Source organism: Phragmites australis, chromosome 3, assembly GCF_958298935.1.
Source record: "Phragmites australis chromosome 3, lpPhrAust1.1, whole genome shotgun sequence".
NCBI lineage: Eukaryota > Viridiplantae > Streptophyta > Magnoliopsida > Poales > Poaceae > Phragmites > Phragmites australis.
This window is the reverse complement of record NC_084923.1, coordinates 16197268-16216284: the sequence shown is the minus strand read 5'-3', so window position 1 is coordinate 16216284 and position 19017 is coordinate 16197268. Positions and strand designations below refer to the sequence as shown.

Below are 19017 nucleotides of genomic sequence, written 5' to 3'. Positions count from 1 at the left end.
CATATCACAATGTATAACATTTGATCCACGCCCTGCCAAATGTTCTTTCAACCTTGTGGCACCATCGCCTTTCTTTTTCTTATTGCAGTAAGTGCACCCAAACCTCAGGGCCAAATTGTTCTCGTGTTGCCACACCACATCTCTATCTGTCATCGATTAGTTTGTATTGTCTCTGTTGGAAGAAGAAAGCTCAATGGTTAACCTACTAATAATTATGTATATACATGTTAAATTGATAAACATGTGTTGTCATGTTGCTAGTCATGCATAAATGTCTGAAGAAACAATTAACTTGACCAATATTAACAACCCTTACCAGTACAAGGTAACAACCGTGCACATCGGGCTAAAAACCGACGCAATAGGGTCAATAACCGAGTGAATCAACCACTAAATCATCCTAATCGATCACACAACGAAATGTTGACCTCCTAAGAACGATTACCGAACGAATTACATAAAAAATCCTAGTAAATAGTCAATAACCGAGCGAATCAACCACTAAATCGTCCTAATCGACCACACAATAAACTACCGACCTCCTAAGAACGATTACCGAACGAATCATGAAAAATCGCTAGTAAATAGGCGGTTACCGAACAAAGATCTTCAAAAATCGCTCGACGTCAGGCGCTCCGCACTGCTCTTCGAAAGCGAACGGTGACCCCTCAAATACGATCAGTTACTGACGCTAATCGCTCGATAACCAAAGCTTCAACACCGGATTTCCGCCGGACTGTCGCGGATCTGGCCGACTGGGCGACGATTCTTCGATTTTTGCTGTGGACAAACACGAGGGTAAAGTAAGATGTGCACCAATGCGAGCTAAACGCCAACTTCCCTTATCCATTTGAGCTGGGCTAAAACAGGCTGATTGCACTATGCATTTGACCCGTTTCGGCCTTTTAATCATTTTCGGTCTTTTTACAAACTCCTAATCTTTGAGCGGCTATTTGCTTATACAAATGATATTTTTTTAAAAAAAATTCTTTTCACAGATAATCTTAAAATTACCTCTAATTTTTTATGAAATTTTTTCTAAATTTTTTGAGTTTTTTAAAAATTGATTTGAATTTTTAATTCAAATTCGATTACCGAGCGTATTATGAAACCGAATTGGAGCAGTAAAATCGGTTACTGTGTATTTCGAAAGGTAACCGTCGCATTTTTAACCCTATACAGACATACCCGTACCCTGTTTCTAGTGCCGTGAACCGTGTCCACGCGCCGCCTGGACCAGCGCAAAATCAAACGCTGACGCCTTCCGGACCAATTCGTGCACCCGCCAGCCAGCCATTACCTCTTCTTTTCCCCCGTACCACCTACAAGTACCTCACGCTCTCACCTCTCTTCCTGCTCCGGAAGACATCCACGTCCACTCCACAGCACTTGAGCTCTCCTCCCCCTCTCCCGCAAGCAACTCGGCGTCATCACGCTTGAGCTCTCTCGCTTCGAACTCCCCGCCCGTCCCCTGCAAACGACCAAGCGATCCCTCCAAAAACTTGGCAGCTTTTCTCGTGAACTCCAGCCCGGACAAAGTTGAGTGATGATCCCTTCTTGTTCCCTGCCTCGCTGAATCCAACCTTATCTGCGCGCTGCTCAGTTGGCAGTAAGTACAAACTACGATCGAGTACGGCAGCATGCGACCCGATCGGCCATTTCAGCCGCCGTCCACTCCGCCCCTGCAGCCGCAACAGACGGAGGAAGCGGCGGGAGCAGCAAGCATGGACGCCCCAGCCAGGCTGCCGGACCCGGTGCCGTCGCCGATACTGAGGCACTCGCCAGCGAACTCCACCAGGCGGTCGCCGTCGCTGCGGTCCCTCATGGCCGACTCGCCGTCGGTCACCTTCGCAGCCGACATCAGGTCGGGCTCCAAAGCCGAGTCCAGCATGTCGTCGTTCGAGAGCTTCCAGTTCCAGCGCGCCGGCTCCAGGATCGGAACCCCCGCCGGCGTCGCGCGGGTGTCAACGAGGCGGTCCGCGTCGGAGCGCTTCGGCTCGCTTTGCGACCTCCGCGACGAGGCCGCGCGGTTCGTGTACATCAACGACGCGGAGCGCACGAGCGCGCCGCCGGCCAGGCTACCCGACAATTCAGTCCACACCACCAAGTACTCCGTCCTCACCTTCATCCCCCGCAACCTCTACGAGCAGTTCCACCGGGTGGCCTACGTGTACTTCCTGATCCTGGCGGCGCTGAACCAGGTGCCGCAGCTCGGCGTGTTCTCGCCGGCCGCGTCCATCCTGCCGCTGGCGTTCGTGCTCGGTGTGACGGCGGTCAAGGACGCGTACGAGGACTGGAGGCGCCACCTGTCGGACAAGACCGAGAACAGCCGCACGGCGTCGGTGCTGGTGGGCGGCGTGTTCCGGCCCAAGCGGTGGAAGGACATACAGGTGGGCGAGGTGGTGCGCGTGGTGGCCAACGAGACGTTGCCCTGCGACATAGTGCTGCTGTCCACGAGCGACCCCACCGGCGTGGCCTACGTCCAGACCATCAACCTCGACGGCGAGTCCAACCTCAAGACACGGTACGCCAAGCTGGAGACCATACCCACGCCGCCCGAGGCGCTCGCGGGGGTCATCAAGTGCGAGAAGCCCAACCGCAACATCTACGGCTTCCTCGCCACCGTCGACCTCGACGGCCGCCGTGCCGTCTCCCTCGGCCCTTCCAACATCGTGCTCCGGGGCTGCGAGCTCAAGAACACGACCTGGGCCATCGGCGTGGCCGTGTACACCGGGCGGGACACCAAGGTGATGCTCAACAGTTCGGGCGCGCCGTCCAAGCGCAGCCGCCTCGAGACGCACATGAACCGCGAGATCATCGTGCTCGCCGTCGTCCTGGTCCTGCTCTGCTCCATCGTGTCGCTCCTCACCGGCATCTGGCTCGGCGACCACAGCGACGAGTTCGGCGTGATCCCGTACTTCCGCAAGAGGGACTTCTCGTCCAACGACCCCGACGGCACCTACAAGTGGTACGGCGCCAGCGCGCAGGTGGCGTTTACGTTCATGATGGGGGTGATCCAGTTCCAGGTGATGATCCCCATCGCGCTCATCATCTCCATGGAGCTTGTCAGGGTGGGACAGGCCTACTTCATGGTGCAGGACAAGCACATGTTCGATGGCAAGAGGCAGGCCAAGTTCCAGTGCCGGGCGCTCAACATCAACGAGGACCTCGGGCAGATCAAGTACGTGTTCTCCGACAAGACTGGCACGCTCACCAAGAACAGGATGGAGTTCCGGTGTGCCAGCGTGCACGGCGGCGACTTCAGCGACACCGATGGCGGCGATGGGCATTCCGTGACCGGTAAGCAAGTTTCAGTTTCAGTTATTCCGTGTTTGGTTGACTAGTCACCGAGAAGGGCAGTTTTAGCACATAAGACATCGAACAGGTAGAACCACTCTTTGAGATGACACTTGTCAGTTGCATGCTAGAATTGTCACCATGCCCGTTTCGAGCTCACGTCCTCACGAACACTGAATTCTGCAAGAACTCGAGGTTCCTGTGGATGCTGACCCAGAAATCGGTGCCAGTGATAGATAGTACAAACACTGATACACTTTTTTTTGGAGATTAGCAGAAACACTGACACACTCTTGATACGAAAAAGATTAGATGCTACAACAGTAGTATCCTTTCCACGCTATCTTTAATCCGTGTAAATGAAGAAAAAAACTGCCATGGTATAGGAGTATAGGACAGAAACTTAATCGTGCGATACTGTTGATCATAGATGGTCGTGGCACAGTTCAAGTCTCCCCGTTTGGCCTTTTCAATGAACTTCTCGCCCCCTTTTAAACCCACATAGAAAACAGAAAAGTCTCGTCCTGCGGCATTTGTTGGCATTTGACCGTCTTGATCGTTCCTTACAACGTCAAGGCTCCAACCTGACGAACGATGGGCACAATTCTAGGATCAGTAATGACCTTCGGATAAGAATTGCCGGACATGCTCAACTAATCCAACACTTCTCATTCTTTAGGGATTCCAATGTCTCGATAACGATGATTCGTCATCATGCGTTTTTCCTGGTCTCAGAGACCTTCACGATCGACAGAGCAATTACCAGTCCAAAATCCAAATGAGTACGTCAGGCTGCTGTGTCGACACTGTCTTGAGGAGAAAAATGGGAAATGACGTTTAAAAATTAAAAAAACAGCGGCAATAACATTTCTCAGCCGATTCTGCCAATAATTCTACTCTACTTTCCCTCGTTAGCAAAACATTCAAACTCTGCTCCAGTTTCTGAACTAAAAAATTTCTGTGTGGCGCATGCAATGCAGAGGAGGACGGCGTTGTGCTGAGGCCGAAGACGGCCGTGAAGACGGACCCGAAGCTGGTGGCGCTGCTCAAGGACGGGGCCGGCGCGAAGGCCGACAGCGCCCGCGACTTCTTCCTGACGCTGGCGACGTGCAACACGATCGTGCCCATCGTCATCGACGGCGGAACGGCCGACCCGGGGGTGCGGCTGGTGGAGTACCAGGGCGAGTCCCCCGACGAGCAGGCGCTGGTGTACGCGGCGGCGGCGTACGGGTACACGCTCGTGGAGCGCACCTCCGGGCACATCATCATCGACGTGTTCGGCACCAGGCAAAGGTATGTGCCGATAGCTCACTCCTACTAATTACACATCGTCTGCAAATTCTTGCTTCACTTGGTTGCATTGCTGTTGGTGAACGAATTGTTTGCTTTGCTCCCTGCTGATTTGATTGCATTGTTGTTCGTGAAAAGTGCTTTTTAACTCTAAAAAGGCTTCCGTTGCTTTGGACAACGAAAGCTAATACTACGTAATTGGACAATGCGTGGTGCGATGGGATTGATAGCAACGTATAGGCAGCTGTCAGGTAGATTGATGAGACAAGGCTAAAACTTACATACTATATAGGAAGACAGTCTTCACTGGTAGTGTCACCAAATCTTGGGCCTGTCAGGGCTGATACGTTTCTCTCTTCATCCGATCAGCAAAAGCAGACAGCATGCTAAGCGCCAACTGCTCCACTTTGCTAAAGGGCAAATTGATGTGGCAGAGGCGCAGTGCAGCCTCGCTGATTACTTGTTGATCAGAATACCAGTATAGTACAACGACAGGTTATCTTTGTACGTACGTACACCACGTTTTTCAGGCCGGGTATCGTTGTGCTGGAAACTTTTTAGCCAGATCACGCGCAACATCAGTGCAACTATATACTATTCATACTAGCTAGTAGTTGTTAGTTTGGCAATGGCTCATGGTCGCCATCATGGAGGAGAATTCCGGTGGCCCTAGCCATTTTATTTAGGTCATGATTGGCCGGCGGTTTAACGTGGACATCCAAAGCCATCGGCTTCCAATCGTCAGCGATCAGGTGTGACGTCATATCCTAGCGTCTGTCCTAGGGGGACAGAAAGAATATTCAAACCAGAGACATTTTTCTCTCCCTGATAGTGATCAGAATTTCTCCAGATCGAAAAAATGCAGAGCCTACGTATGGTGGCCGGCTCAGATGAAAGCTGCGTACAGCATGGTGACCAATGGTCCGTCCAACCATGGAGTAGTAGTTTTCTTAATAGAAGATCCATGTTTAATAATATGTTCGTAGTTAATCATTTTTAATAATACATTTTATAAAAACCAATTTATAATAAAGTATATTCTTCATCTTTCTTATCTAATACGAAATTTTGTTATAAATTAATCCGTATAAAACATATTATTCAAGATTAATCAACTTGAGAACATATCATCCTGACGTTGCAGGCATGCAGAGTTTTGCGTTGCATGCACCACACGCAGGTGCAATCAGCCGCCTCGGCACCTCGCGCATTTGGGTGAGCAAGAACGATGCGCTGGATATGACAGGTCGCCCGTAGTAGGCCACCTTCGACAATCAATTCCGATAGAAAATTAGACGACGAGTGAGTACGAAATCTTTCGATCCATCTAGAAGTGCATCACTTGGACACGTGCATAGACGAACGCTAGCCACCAACGTATTGGTACGTGTTCGAGCGGGGGATTGGATCGTGAGGCTTCCTGGGTTATACTGGCTGACATGCGGCCCCGGTGCATCACAGCCGCACGGGATTCATGTGGCATTCACATGCGCGCCGTGCGGTCTTGGACGAGCCCCCTATCGCTTCCACGATTATCATACTCACCGGCTCACGGCCCTTCCAGAAAGTCAACAAGAGGAAATTTGTGGAATTTTTTTTCCCTGAACAAGACAGCTCCATCAGAAGTCCGGAAGTCCCCTAACTCATACTACCTGCAACCCATCATCACGCGATATCGATACATCATCATGCAGCCGATCTCCAGCCTAAAAAAATCTTGGGAAGCTCTGAACGCGTCAATCCGGCGCGGCGACGGGGCCCACGGCCCGTGTACTTTAGGACTTTTTTTTATATATTTTAGCTTTTTAAAATTAATATTTTAATAATAACCTGTCGAAACCTAAATTTTCAAGAACTAAACCCTTTTTGTCACGCCAAAATACCTGATATGACCCCCCAACATAATCACGTCAATGAATTTGACGTGACTAAAGTGACCACGCTGACGGAAACTTCAACGCCTTTACACGTGGATTCAACATGGCAGCTGAGTCACGGCGTGACTCGGATGAACAGTGTTTTCTGCGGTTTCAATTATTCTCTTTTTGCTTTCTCTATTTGAACAGTTAGGTTGCCGTACTCTAAAATTTATGAAATTTTTTTTGTATGTCCTATAATTCATGATGAATCCATTTTAAAAGGATTCACCTCAATACCCCATCTAGGTTTCAAAATAAAAAAAACTCCAAAAATGGTTACTTTTAGAAATTCTAGTAATTTTTAAGACCTCAAATAAATTCCCAAAAATCCGAGAAAATTCATTAATATTCCTATCATGTGGCGTAATAATTTCTAAAATTATTTCCAACCCTAGGTTACTTGGTGAAAAAGTGAGTTCCTTCGCAATGCTCCATTTATATACATTTTTATCATTTCATACTATTTAGCCTTATAAACATCCTCTAAATAATTAGCAATTATATTCAATTTCCCTCAAAAATTTTCCAGCGCTTAATGCAACATGTGCAGGTCCTATTTGCAAACATGCACATCCAATAGAGTCGTAGAATTTGAATTATTCAATTTCGAATGTTGGTATATGTTACAATTTGTTCTATAACAATAATACTTAGGTGACTTGTGGAGCCAAAAAGGATTGCCATTTGCGGTCTAAACCATACCAAATTTATTGTATGGATAGTTCAGAATATGTTTTAGCCGAACCACACACATGATTTTTAGGAAGACTAATAAACTTTAAATTGCGCATATTCAAACATGGCTAAGTGCTATGGCTACCCACAGCCTTTGAGACTACAGTGTGAATTAAGCATTTTGAAACGTACATTTAAATTAGAAAATAATTTCCAATTTTGTTGGAAGTAGGCAATTGATAACATTAATGTTCTTAGGTTTAAGCCATGAGATATGTTCATCAAGAATCTATACACAATTTAGGTTATATTGAATGAAACAGTGGCAACCATTATCCATGAGTAGTTTAACTGTGGATTGGAATGAGCCACCCGATGGTGATTACACGACAGAGCTTTTAGCATGAAATGACGACACTCTGTCGTGACAAGATTATCCAAATATATTCTGGATGACAAACCAGAAAATATCCATAGACTTGATTTTGTACTATTAGATCAAGAGGTATCCACAAACATTAGGTACTTTAGAAAAAATAAAAGAGTATAAATTATTTAAAATAATTTTCTATGCAAATGTATAGGGAAATGCAATGGAAGCTCAAGTGCCACAACGCCATGTAGATCAATTCAAAACACACCTTAGAGAAGGAGTTGTATATTTCATAAAGTTTTTTCAAGTGTTCCTAGCTAAGAATTATTATCGAGTAGTTGACCACATATACATGATAAAATTCACGGGTCACACTGAGGTAATTGAATTCCCTGGTGCTTCTCCAACGTTCCCCAAGTATGCATATACTCTAGCATCCGTTGATACATTAAGGACCAGAATTGATTACACTAGAGACATGTCAGGTAACTATATATTCATTTATATATTACATCTACCATTTCTAATATACATTTTATCTATTGTAATACCATCATATAACTTTAATAAAATAACATATAATCTAACATTATACAGACACAATAGGACAAAGGGTCTCTATTGAACCTACTATAACAACTTATGTCAAAAGTATTAAGAAGACAATACGACACCTCTATATTTCGGATGGTAGGTATAACTACATAAAATAACTTATTGTAATTTATATACCAATCTTTACTCTTTTTCATTTATTCTTTCTCTTTAGTCTACTTATTTAAAGTTTATTAGTCTTCCTAAAAATCATGTGTGTGGTTCGGCTAAAACATATTCTGAACTATCCATACAATAAATTTGGTATGGTTTAGACCGCAAATGGCAATCCTTTTTAGCTCCACAAGTCACCTAAGTATTATTGTTATAGAACAAATTGTAACATATACCAACATTCGAAATTGAATAATTCAAATTCTACGACTCTATTGGATGTGCATGTTTGCAAATAGGACCTGCACATGTTGCATTAAGCGCTGGCAAAATTTTGAGGAAATCGAATATAATTGCTAATTATTTAGAGGACGTTTATAAGGCTAAATAGTATGAAATGATAAAAATGCATATAAATGGAGCATTGCGAAGGAACTCACTTTTTCATCAAGTAACCTAGGGTTGAAAATAATTTTAAAAATTATTACGCCACATGATAGGAATATTAATGAATTTTCTCAGATTTTTGGGAATTTATTTGAGGTCTTAAAAATTACTAGAATTTCTAAAAGTAACTATTTTTGGAGTTTTTTATTTTGAAACCTAGATGGGGTATTGAGGTGAATCCTTTTAAAATGGATTCATCATGAATTATAGGATATACAAAAAAAGTTTTATGAATTTTAGAGTACGGCAACCTAACTGTTCAAATAGAGAAAGCAAAAGAGAATAATTGAAACCGCAGAAAATACTGTTCATCCAAAAATACTGTTTATCCGAGTCACGCCAACCAATTTGGCGTGACTCAGGCTGTCACGTCGAATCTACGTGTAAATACGTCGGAGTTTCCGCCAGCGTGGCCACTTTAGTCACGTCAAATTCATTGGCGTGACTACATTGAGGTGTCACGTCAGGTATTTTGGTGTGATAAAAAGGACTAATTCTTGAAAATTTAGATTTCGACATGTTATTATTAAAATATTAATTTAAAAAAAGCTAAAATAAAAAAGTCCGTACTTTAGCAGCAGGACCTGATAAAGGCACCCAAGATTCCCTGGATTTGACTTGTGCGTGCGCTCAACAGCAACCGGACGGCCTGGATTCTCCCGTGCTCCACAAGCCATATGTGCGGGCCCGTACCGCGCTGCCCCAAAGAGGCCAGGCCAGGCCAGGCCAAACTGGACGGTGCCCACGAGGCTTCCCAATTTCATTCCACCCCCTGACCGGGGGCTATAGGCTAGCTCCGGCTGGCTGGTAGCTAGCCAGGCGGCTACGGCCACCTGCTCAGCGCGCGGCACGGACGTGGACGTTCACGCACGCCCGGCCGGCCTGCCGGCCGGTGCGTGCGTCGCGGGACGCCGAGCGCCAAATGTCACGCGCGCGCGAGAGCACTACCGCGCACGGCGCGTCTTGTATCGCGCGCGGCCTGCTCAAGACTTTCACGGCCACCATAATTTCCCCTCCACTAGTGGACATGGTGCCGTCCGTCAGCGTGCCGTGTAGAACGGAGCGCGCGCGCGGGTGGGTCTCGGCGATTCTTGCCGTTTTTTTTTACCATGCCACGGTTCACCCGAAGCCGCCAGTTGATTAGCTCTAGCTTTGCCGATGTCAACGACGCAGCATCGGTGGGTTTACAGGAGAATTCGTAGAATTTTCTTTTTGCCGGTCAAAGTTGTTTGATCATTGTGAGGCCTTGGTTAGTATGTAGAAGAGCACGGGTAGACCTAGCTCTTATCTCAGCATGCCTGAACTTCCTTGACAAGAAATCAAGGACGAACTCAACCCAGAAATCGGTTAGCTACAGTAATACTTAAGCTACAGTCCACAAAACCAATTAAATTGAGTGAGATTGTGCCCTCGCTCCTATGCTACTGAGTCTGCCTCGAAAAAACCCAATCTGTACTTAACGAAAATAACTAAAAAAACCATAATTTGTGAGATATTTTAAGATCGAAATTTCTTCAGGTTGTCATGGGCGCCAGTTGATCTGCCCTTTTCCTGGAAACGAGAACTGTTCACCTATAGAACTGATCCAATCAGGTACCGCGGAAGAGGAGCGACGAAAGAAGAGAAAAAAGAAATGGCACATTTGTCCTCTCGTACCTGCTCGATCGTGATAGTATTGAGGGCAGATCAAATCAAGCATAAAATGCATTTTTTTAATCCAAATCCACTGTGCGATATGGCATGGTCAGTTCATGGTGGGGTCACCCATCCATCCATCCGAGCTCTCAAATTTAGGACAATGCCTCTCCAGTTCGACATCTTTTCAAGGATTCAATTCCGCACAGTGCACGTCCATTTTCTGGCAAGTACTGTGAACGATTGATGCTGTACCGTTTATCGGTCATCATGGCCACATCCAAGTTTCATCAAAATCTCATCACCATGACCACCAGAAAACATTTCTGTTCGTCACCTGCTGCTACAATCTGATGGTTACACCCCCAACGTCTCTAAAATACTTCACCACATTGTCATCTCATCCCCTTTGAATCTAATTCTATCGCTACACACCAATAGGAACATGCACGTAGAGCCAAGAATTCACAAGTTCTTGAAGTGCAGAATAGCTTGCGCCTTCGGTCATGGGACTCCACGGCGGCGCAAGCACTGTCGTCACGCATGAGCCACTTCTAGAAGGAGACGGTGACCGTCGCGAAGTTTACAGCAAATGGGCGTAGTTTATGGGAAGTTTATTTCCCGGTCGTTCGAGGCGGGCCAGTTTGATGTCAACTACTCCGTCCCTGCCCGTGCCCGAGCCGCTTGTCCGAGCGTTGACCCGGCGCCTCAACGAGATATTTATGGGTTAATCATGTTCCTGACAAGATTCTCCCACGCTAAAATTATACGATTTGAAATATTATATACGCCCACTGGTGATTTTAGCGTGATTTTGCAAGCCTTGCCGTGATTCGAATTCAAATGCTGGAAAAGAGGTACGTGTGGGCAAAGCAAAAGTCAGCCAGTCAGAGATCCTACCTCCGTCCTTGTGATTGCCGTGCACGTAATGCAACCCAATTTTAATTTTTCAGAATTAGGATTAATTAGGGGGTCGAGCGGTCTAATTCGCGGCAAATATTTTCCTTATCAATTCATGTCACAGCAACATTTTTCATTTTTCTTTTCAAAATCGTCAGCATAACTTGTTCGTAACATTTTGTCACAAGAATGTGATAATACTTATTTAGTGCTTTAACCTTGTCGGCTGCAATTTTGGTTGTGAAAAATTCAGCGTGGTGTGATATTTTATACTGCTAAATTTAACTCGTACATCTCACGTATTACTTATAAGTTATAGTAAATGGTGTCAAGTTAGCCACTCTGAACATAATATTTTTGGTCTTCAGTAATGTTGTGCGAGTGTATATATGTGGTGATATGAGTGTGTACATATATCTGTATGTTATATTGGATTTTAAAATAGTTAAGCGGTTATTTACAACCTTAAACACAAATTAAAGTCACCGGTTGCTGTCAGAGCAGAAATGTCTAGGTGGTATTTAGACTTATCAAACGCTAGGATACAAGAGTAACACCTTAATCATTGGCCAAATTTATTAGTCGTTGTGGTTAATACCTTGACTTCAAAACCCTTGTTACGATAAAATATACAAAAGCCTTTCTAAAACTTTTCTCTGCTTATCAAGCTGTTATCTTATGTGCTATTTGAAGTTAAATGTCTTAAGGCAAAATACATAAAAAAAACCTTTGACTTCAAAGCCCTTCCTATGTGCCGCTATTTGGTGCGCTTTAGCTTCACCTCGAAGCTATAGTTTTTTTTAAACCCTGTTAAATGGTAGTAGAATGTACTATAAAAAAAGACAGTCTTGGAGATGGAAGCTTAAGCATGCAGTGAAGCTTTTCTGAATAGGATTCAGGTCCTTTCATCCAGGTAAGATTAGAAAGCGGCCCAATATATCAGCACACAGAATAAACTTGCAGTTTGGTTTAACTGTATCAGGCCTAACCTCACCAAAAAGAACCGTCATATACCCATCCATGCAACCCCTTTGGCCTTTTGGAAGCTTCAAGATCTCCGCCCACAAAGCAGAGAAGTGCCGGCCGGCTCCACCAAGCACCAAAGCGCCGAAGAATTACGGTTGCTTCGCGAGGAACCCCTCACCGTCTAAAAAAACCTTCACCGTCTCTCCACTACACGGAGTCCCTGCCCATTCTCGACTAGCGAGAGCGACATGTGATGGCCCTAATCAGTGGCAGCTTGATTTTCTCCGGGATTAGTTAAGCTGTTAGAGACCGGTCAATTTTTTTAAAAAGAAACAGTTCCTCTGTTAGCCCCATTCCGCTGTCGCCTCTGTCCTGCCTGCAGTGAGCGGAGCAAAGAAGCTTCTAGGAGGACAGGGCACGGCGTTGTCAAATCTTCTACGGATAATTCAATATTCTGAGGCTCAGCTTAATGTTTATAGATCCCTTGTTAGACTTCATTCAAAGAACACAACACCAACACAGAGGCACACGCCGAAGTCCACAAGTCTCTCTCTCTCTCTCTCTCTCTCTCTCTCTCTCTCTCTCTCTCTCTCTCTCATACAAACGGTGCCTTTGTCCTCACCAACTGCTAACCCCTGCCAGATTTTAAGCGCTATGACCAAATCATTTCAACGAGTCTGCTTCCATTTCCTCCCCCTTTCGCTTCCTCCTCTTCCTCGGCCCGAGATATGGAGCAGTAACACCCCCCGGCGAAGCCTATCTTTAATGCAACAGTCACCCTAGTTACTCCCAGGCGTCCACCTCGGCCAACTACCCGCGCCTCCTCCTTGCGTGCCTGCCAAAACCCAACTCGTCTTCCGCTCTGCTCCGCTCTGTTCTGCTCCTTACGCTCCCATCCCCTGTTTCTTCAACCCGACCGGGCTGACCGAGCTCGCCGCGTTAACCCGATCCGCCGGTCAAAATCCCACCTTGACGAGCGCGCCGGGATCGCTATGGTCGGGAACACGGGCGGGGATCCGAGACTCCTTGCCTGACGCCGCGGGTTGGCCGCCGCCGGTCAGCGCTCGCGCGAACCGATCGTCCGCCATGGCCGAGGACCACCACGGGTCGTCGCGGCACATGTCGGCGTCGCAGAAGGATCTGGGCGACGAGGACGCACGGGTGGTGCGTGTGGGCGACGCCGAGCGCACCAGCGAGCGCCTCGAGTACGCGGGCAACGCCGTGCGCACGGCCAAGTACTCGCCGCTCACCTTCCTGCCGCGCAACCTCTTCGAGCAGTTCCATCGCCTCGCCTACGTCTACTTCCTCGTCATCGCCGTGCTCAACCAGCTGCCCCAGCTCGCCGTCTTCGGGCGCGGGGCATCCGTCATGCCGCTCGCCTTCGTCCTCATCGTCACCGCCGTCAAGGACGCGTACGAGGACTGGAGACGCCACCGCTCCGACCGCGCCGAGAACGGCCGCCTCGCCGCCGTCCTCTCCCCGGGCGAGGGCGCGGGGGCCCAATTCCGTCCGACCGAGTGGAAGCACGTCCGCGTGGGCGACGTCTTGCGAATCGTCTCCAACGAGTCGCTCCCTGCTGACATGGTCCTCCTCGCGACTAGCGAACCCACCGGCGTCGCATACGTGCAGACGCTGAACCTTGACGGCGAGTCCAACCTCAAGACTCGCTACGCCAAGCAAGAAACCCTGTCCACGCCGCCCGACCAGCTCACCGGTGCCGTCATCCGCTGCGAGCGCCCCAACCGCAACGTCTACGGATTCCAGGCCAACCTCGAGCTCGAAGGGGAAAGCCGCCGGATACCGCTCGGCCCGTCCAACATCGTGCTGCGCGGCTGCGAGCTCAAGAACACGGCCTGGGCCGTCGGAGTGGTGGTGTACGCGGGGCGCGAGACCAAGGCCATGCTCAACAATGCTGGCGCGCCGAAAAAGCGCAGCCGCCTCGAGACGCACATGAACCGCGAGACGCTCTTCCTCTCCGCTATCCTCGTCGTGCTCTGCGCGCTCGTGGCCGCGCTCTCGGGCGTGTGGCTGCGCACCCACGAGGAGGAGCTCGAGCTGGCGCAGTTCTTCCACAAGAGGGACTACCTGAGCAAAGACAAGGACGGAAACTACAATTACTACGGCATAGCGGCCCAGATCGTGTTCATCTTCCTCATGGCGGTCATTGTGTTCCAGATCATGATACCCATCTCGCTCTACATCTCCATGGAGCTGGTCAGGCTCGGGCAGGCCTACTTCATGATCCGAGACACGAGGCTGTACGACGAGTCGTCCAACACGAGGTTCCAGTGTCGGGCTCTCAACATCAACGAGGACCTAGGCCAGGTGAAGTGCGTCTTCTCCGATAAAACCGGCACGCTCACGCAGAACAAGATGGAGTTCCGGTGCGCGAGCATTGACGGTATCGATTACAGCGATATCACACGTCAGCAACCTGTTGGTAGGATAGTTTCTCTCTTATCCCCATCAATTCTTTTGCTTAGGAGTTAGGAGAGTCTGGTTTGGGAATTGATAGCTTTTGGTTCACTTCATAGCAGAGGGTGATCGGATTTGGGCGCCAAATATATCGGTGAACACGGATTCGGAGCTGGTGAAGTTGATCAGGGACGGGGGTGATACCTATCAAGGGAGGCACACCCGGGAATTCTTTCTCGCCCTGGCAACGTGCAACACGATTGTTCCTATGATCACCGATGGCGCGGACCCTAAGAAGAAAGTGATCGATTACCAGGGCGAGTCACCGGATGAGCAGGCATTGGTCTCCGCGGCGGCGGCGTATGGCTTTGTGCTAGTTGAACGAACATCGGGGCACATTGTAATCGATGTCCTTGGTGAGAAGCAGAGGTATTGATCGAGACCTTCTTCTTGCGATTAAAAATGTAGGCACTTGTTGACGCTTTCGGTGGAGCGCCACTATCAGATTAGAATTAGAAATTGGGAGAACGAGACGTGCAGCTGTTTTTACTCTCATAGTAGCCGTTGCTTGCCGTTGGCTTCTGTCTTTTAATAGCTGAAACTTTGGTTGTTTGTGGCTGTTGCTTGCATCTTCTTTTTGGGCTTATAGTGCAGAGATGCAGACAATCGATGGTGTTTTCTGGTACTGGAGCTGATGAAAATCTGTCTGAACTACTTTATTTGAATTAGCATAGTTCGATTAATGTAATCGGTTGACTCTCATTTATCTTGCAATGTATGGATTTGCCTATTTTCGTTGTACATTTAGAAGGCAAGTGCTTATGGTTTCGAAAAGAAGGCTAGTGCTTGCTACTGTCTTTTTTCCATTGTACATAAGATTTTTTTTTCACTCATACATTTCCTATTCCAGAAGATTTGCTTAATTACTTGCTTTCACTGACTTGATTTTCAGATATGAGGTCCTTGGGCTTCATGAGTTTGATAGCGATCGCAAGAGGATGTCTGTTATAATTGGCTGCCCTGACAAGACAGTGATGCTGTTTGTAAAAGGCGCTGATAGTTCGATGTTTGGAGTCATTGACAAAACAATAAATTCAGATCTTGTCCAAGCAACTGAGAAGCATCTCCATTCATATTCATCATTAGGCTTGAGAACGCTTGTTATCGGAATGCGGGAACTCAGCCAAGCAGAGTTTCAGGAGTGGCAAATGGCTTATGAAAAGGCTAGCACCGCGCTACTAGGAAGAGGGAACCTACTCCGCGGCGTGGCTGCCAACATTGAAAGGAACCTGCGCCTATTGGGAGCCTCTGGTATTGAAGACAAGCTGCAGGATGGAGTGCCTGAAGCAATCGAGAAACTGAGGCAAGCAGGGATCAAGGTTTGGGTACTGACAGGTGACAAGCAAGAAACTGCCATCTCAATCGGCTATTCCTGCAAGCTTTTGACAAGGGAGATGACACAGATTGTAATCAACAGTCACTCGAGAGATTCATGTACAAAGAGTCTAGATGACGCAATCTCCATGGTTGATAAGTTTCAATCATTCTCGACAGACTCACAAGCTAGAGTGCCCCTTGCTTTGATCATTGATGGGAACAGCCTTGTCTACATTTTTGATACGGATCGAGAAGAGAAGGTATGCAATCATACTAGAATTTTCATCTGGCTAAATTATGTTAGCAGCAATTCATGAATCATCAATTTTGCAGCTTTTTGAAGTCGCCATAGCTTGTGACGTTGTTCTATGCTGTCGGGTAGCTCCCCTACAGAAGGCTGGTATTGTTGATCTAATAAAGAAGCGAACAAGTGACATGACTCTAGCTATTGGAGACGGTACGATTTTTTTTTGTTTGTTTTAAACTAGTTCAGAACTTGAGCTATTACTCTCTGAATTATTGTTATTTTTGTCAAAATCTGAAAGAAGTACCTTTTTCAGGTGCAAATGATGTATCCATGATTCAAATGGCTGATGTTGGTATTGGTATCAGTGGGCAAGAGGGAAGGCAAGCTGTTATGGCCTCGGATTTTGCCATGGGGCAATTCAGATTTTTGGTTCCTTTGTTGTTGGTTCATGGCCATTGGAACTACCAGAGGATGGGCTACATGATTCTGTACAACTTTTACAGAAATGCTACTTTTGTCTTTATGCTTTTCTGGTAAGCTCATTCCCATCTTCACTTACTTGGTTTAATCTGCATCAAGGAACAAATATTAACTCGTTAAGCGTTAACCATTGCAGGTATGTACTTTACACTGGTTTCACTCTGACAACAGCAATAACTGAGTGGAGCAGTGTGCTATACTCTGTGATATACACCGCTGTCCCTACTATTGTTGTTGCCATTCTCGACAAGGATCTCGGTCGGAGGACATTGCTGAAATATCCCCAACTCTATGGCGCGGGGCAGTGCGAGGAGAATTACAATTTAAGGTTATTCATCTTCATCATGATGGACTCCGTCTGGCAGAGCCTTGCAATTTTCTTCATCCCTTACCTTGCGTACCGGAAGAGTGTAATTGACGGTGCCAGCCTAGGAGACCTCTGGACACTATCTGTTGTCATTCTTGTCAACATTCACCTTGCAATGGATGTCATCAGATGGAACTGGATCACACATGCGGCGATATGGGGTAGCATTGTTGCGACATGGATTTGCGTCATGATTATAGATTCCATACCGATCATGCCTGGTTTCTGGTACGGAGACATTCTTAATACTTTCTTGTCTACTTATATTATAAAGATCTACTACATATTTGCTGATGTTGTAATTGTATGACAGGGCAATCTATAAGGTGATGGGAACTGGGTTGTTTTGGGCACTGCTGCTCGCGGTGACCGTAGCAGGAATGATTCCCCATTTTGCTGCAAAGGCCTTCAAGGAGTATTTCACACCCAGTGACATTCAGATTGCGAGAGAAATGGAGAAGTGGCAAGATACCCATGACGTAACTCATCCAGAAGTTCAGATGAGTACAGTGGTTAGAGTTTAGTGGTAGGGGGTTACACAATGATCTTTTTGTTCATTCGAATAGGATAGCTTTACACCTTTCTTCGGTTCTTTTTGTTGTGTGTATAGAAAATTCTTCCTGCAGTGAGCAAGCTTTCTTGCTGCTTGCTCCCTTGCCAACTATCCAAAGGATAGGTCCCTTGTACCCATTCTGTGTATCCACCAGCCAAATTTTGTTGATTTATATGAAAGGAAATCATACAGGAGTTAACTGTACAAATTCAGAAACTGGTCCACATGCCTAACGATGGTAAACTGTACAAATTAAAGAGTGAACTGTATAAATTCAGAAATCATACAGTCTTTGTTGCAGCCTTATGCAGGTTTCAGATTGTCAGACAGGGTTTGCTATTTATTTGAGTTAAGTAATTTTGTTAAATAAAAAACAATTAAAAAACATTATTATGGTTGGTTCAGATATACTTTGAAATAATAATTGGATACATATTACATGGACAAGGGAATCAGGGAAATTTCTTCCCTTGTCGCTGTCACCAGATGCAGCTGACCGGTGTAATATCCATTGTATATAATATTTTTTTAACAGTGTGACTCTATTTGCACGGTCTTCATTAGAGGTCCAAGGTAAAGACGAAGCGGGGATCGAACCTCCGCTAGGCTTGGCTCCACCATGGAGTGTTTCCCCCACACTCCATGTGTGACCGCGTGGGAGCCCCGAAATTCGTCCGTCCGGGGATCGAACTCGGAGCTCCCGAGTGCTACTTGAACCGGCTGACCACTCGAGCCGATGCTCATTCGCATTGTTTATTTTAACAATGCGACCCCATCTGCATAGCCTTCATTGGAGGTCCGGGGCAAAGACGAAACGGGGGATCGAAGCCCCGTCAGGCTTGGCTCCACTGTGAAGCGTTGCCCCCACGCTCTATACGTGACTGCGTGAAAACCCCGAAATTCGTCCGCTCGGGGATCAAACCCGAAGCTCCCAATTGCTACTTAAGCCAGTTGACCACTTAGGCCACTCGTTTGCATTGTGTATAAGATGAGACTGATTGCCTCGTTAATTCTTTTTTAGAAAATGGATAAAAACATCCGGCTTTTTGCATCCAAAGATGCATACAGCCAACAAATTATTACAACTCCTAACAAGAGTAGCCCACATCACACCAAAAAAAACATCAAGAAGCTTGCATCTGTAACTACAAGACCATCCATGCTTGACGAAGAGCTCCAATGCCACCACCTCCAACATATGACAGACCGACAGAAAATCTTCCCTCAAATCCTCCCTGTGAAGTAGTCTCCAGAACCTTAGCCAGTAAGTGCCTCTGAAAAGTACCTGCATGAATGACATTATTGATTTTTTATGAAACACTATATCATTATGACAGAGCCAAATAGTCCAGAACATAGCCGATATCC

The 19017-nt window shown here is 46.8% G+C and overlaps 1 protein-coding gene across 3 annotated transcripts; it reads left to right on the top strand.

The window, feature by feature from the left end:
* The first annotated feature begins 1739 nt into the window (after positions 1-1739).
* Positions 1740-17857, top strand: LOC133912418 (phospholipid-transporting ATPase 1-like). 3 transcript variants are annotated; one of them, XM_062355130.1, is made up of 7 exons: positions 1740-3300; positions 4278-4590; positions 15578-16262; positions 16336-16459; positions 16563-16782; positions 16866-17324; positions 17410-17857. In XM_062355130.1, exons 1-7 carry the CDS (start codon positions 1824-1826, stop codon positions 17618-17620), a joined length of 3489 nt encoding a protein of 1162 aa, XP_062211114.1. In that variant the 5' UTR covers positions 1740-1823; the 3' UTR covers positions 17621-17857. The 3 variants fall into 3 exon arrangements, with proteins under 3 accessions (XP_062211114.1, XP_062211112.1, XP_062211113.1); XM_062355128.1 differs by lacking the exons at positions 1740-3300; positions 4278-4590 and adding exons at positions 12723-14650; positions 14745-15054; XM_062355129.1 differs by lacking the exons at positions 1740-3300; positions 4278-4590 and adding exons at positions 12724-14650; positions 14748-15054.
* The last annotated feature ends 1160 nt before the right edge of the window (positions 17858-19017 follow it).

Excerpts from the sequence above, each read along its gene's own strand:
- LOC133912418 (XM_062355130.1), top strand. The coding sequence starts at position 1,824 with ATGGCCGACTCGCCGTCGGTCACCTTCGCAGCCGACATCAGGTCGGGC. Across the intron at positions 16,263-16,335 it reads ATACGGATCGAGAAGAGAAG|CTTTTTGAAGTCGCCATAGC; the intron begins GTATGCAATCAT and ends TCAATTTTGCAG. Across the intron at positions 16,460-16,562 it reads GACTCTAGCTATTGGAGACG|GTGCAAATGATGTATCCATG; the intron begins GTACGATTTTTT and ends TACCTTTTTCAG.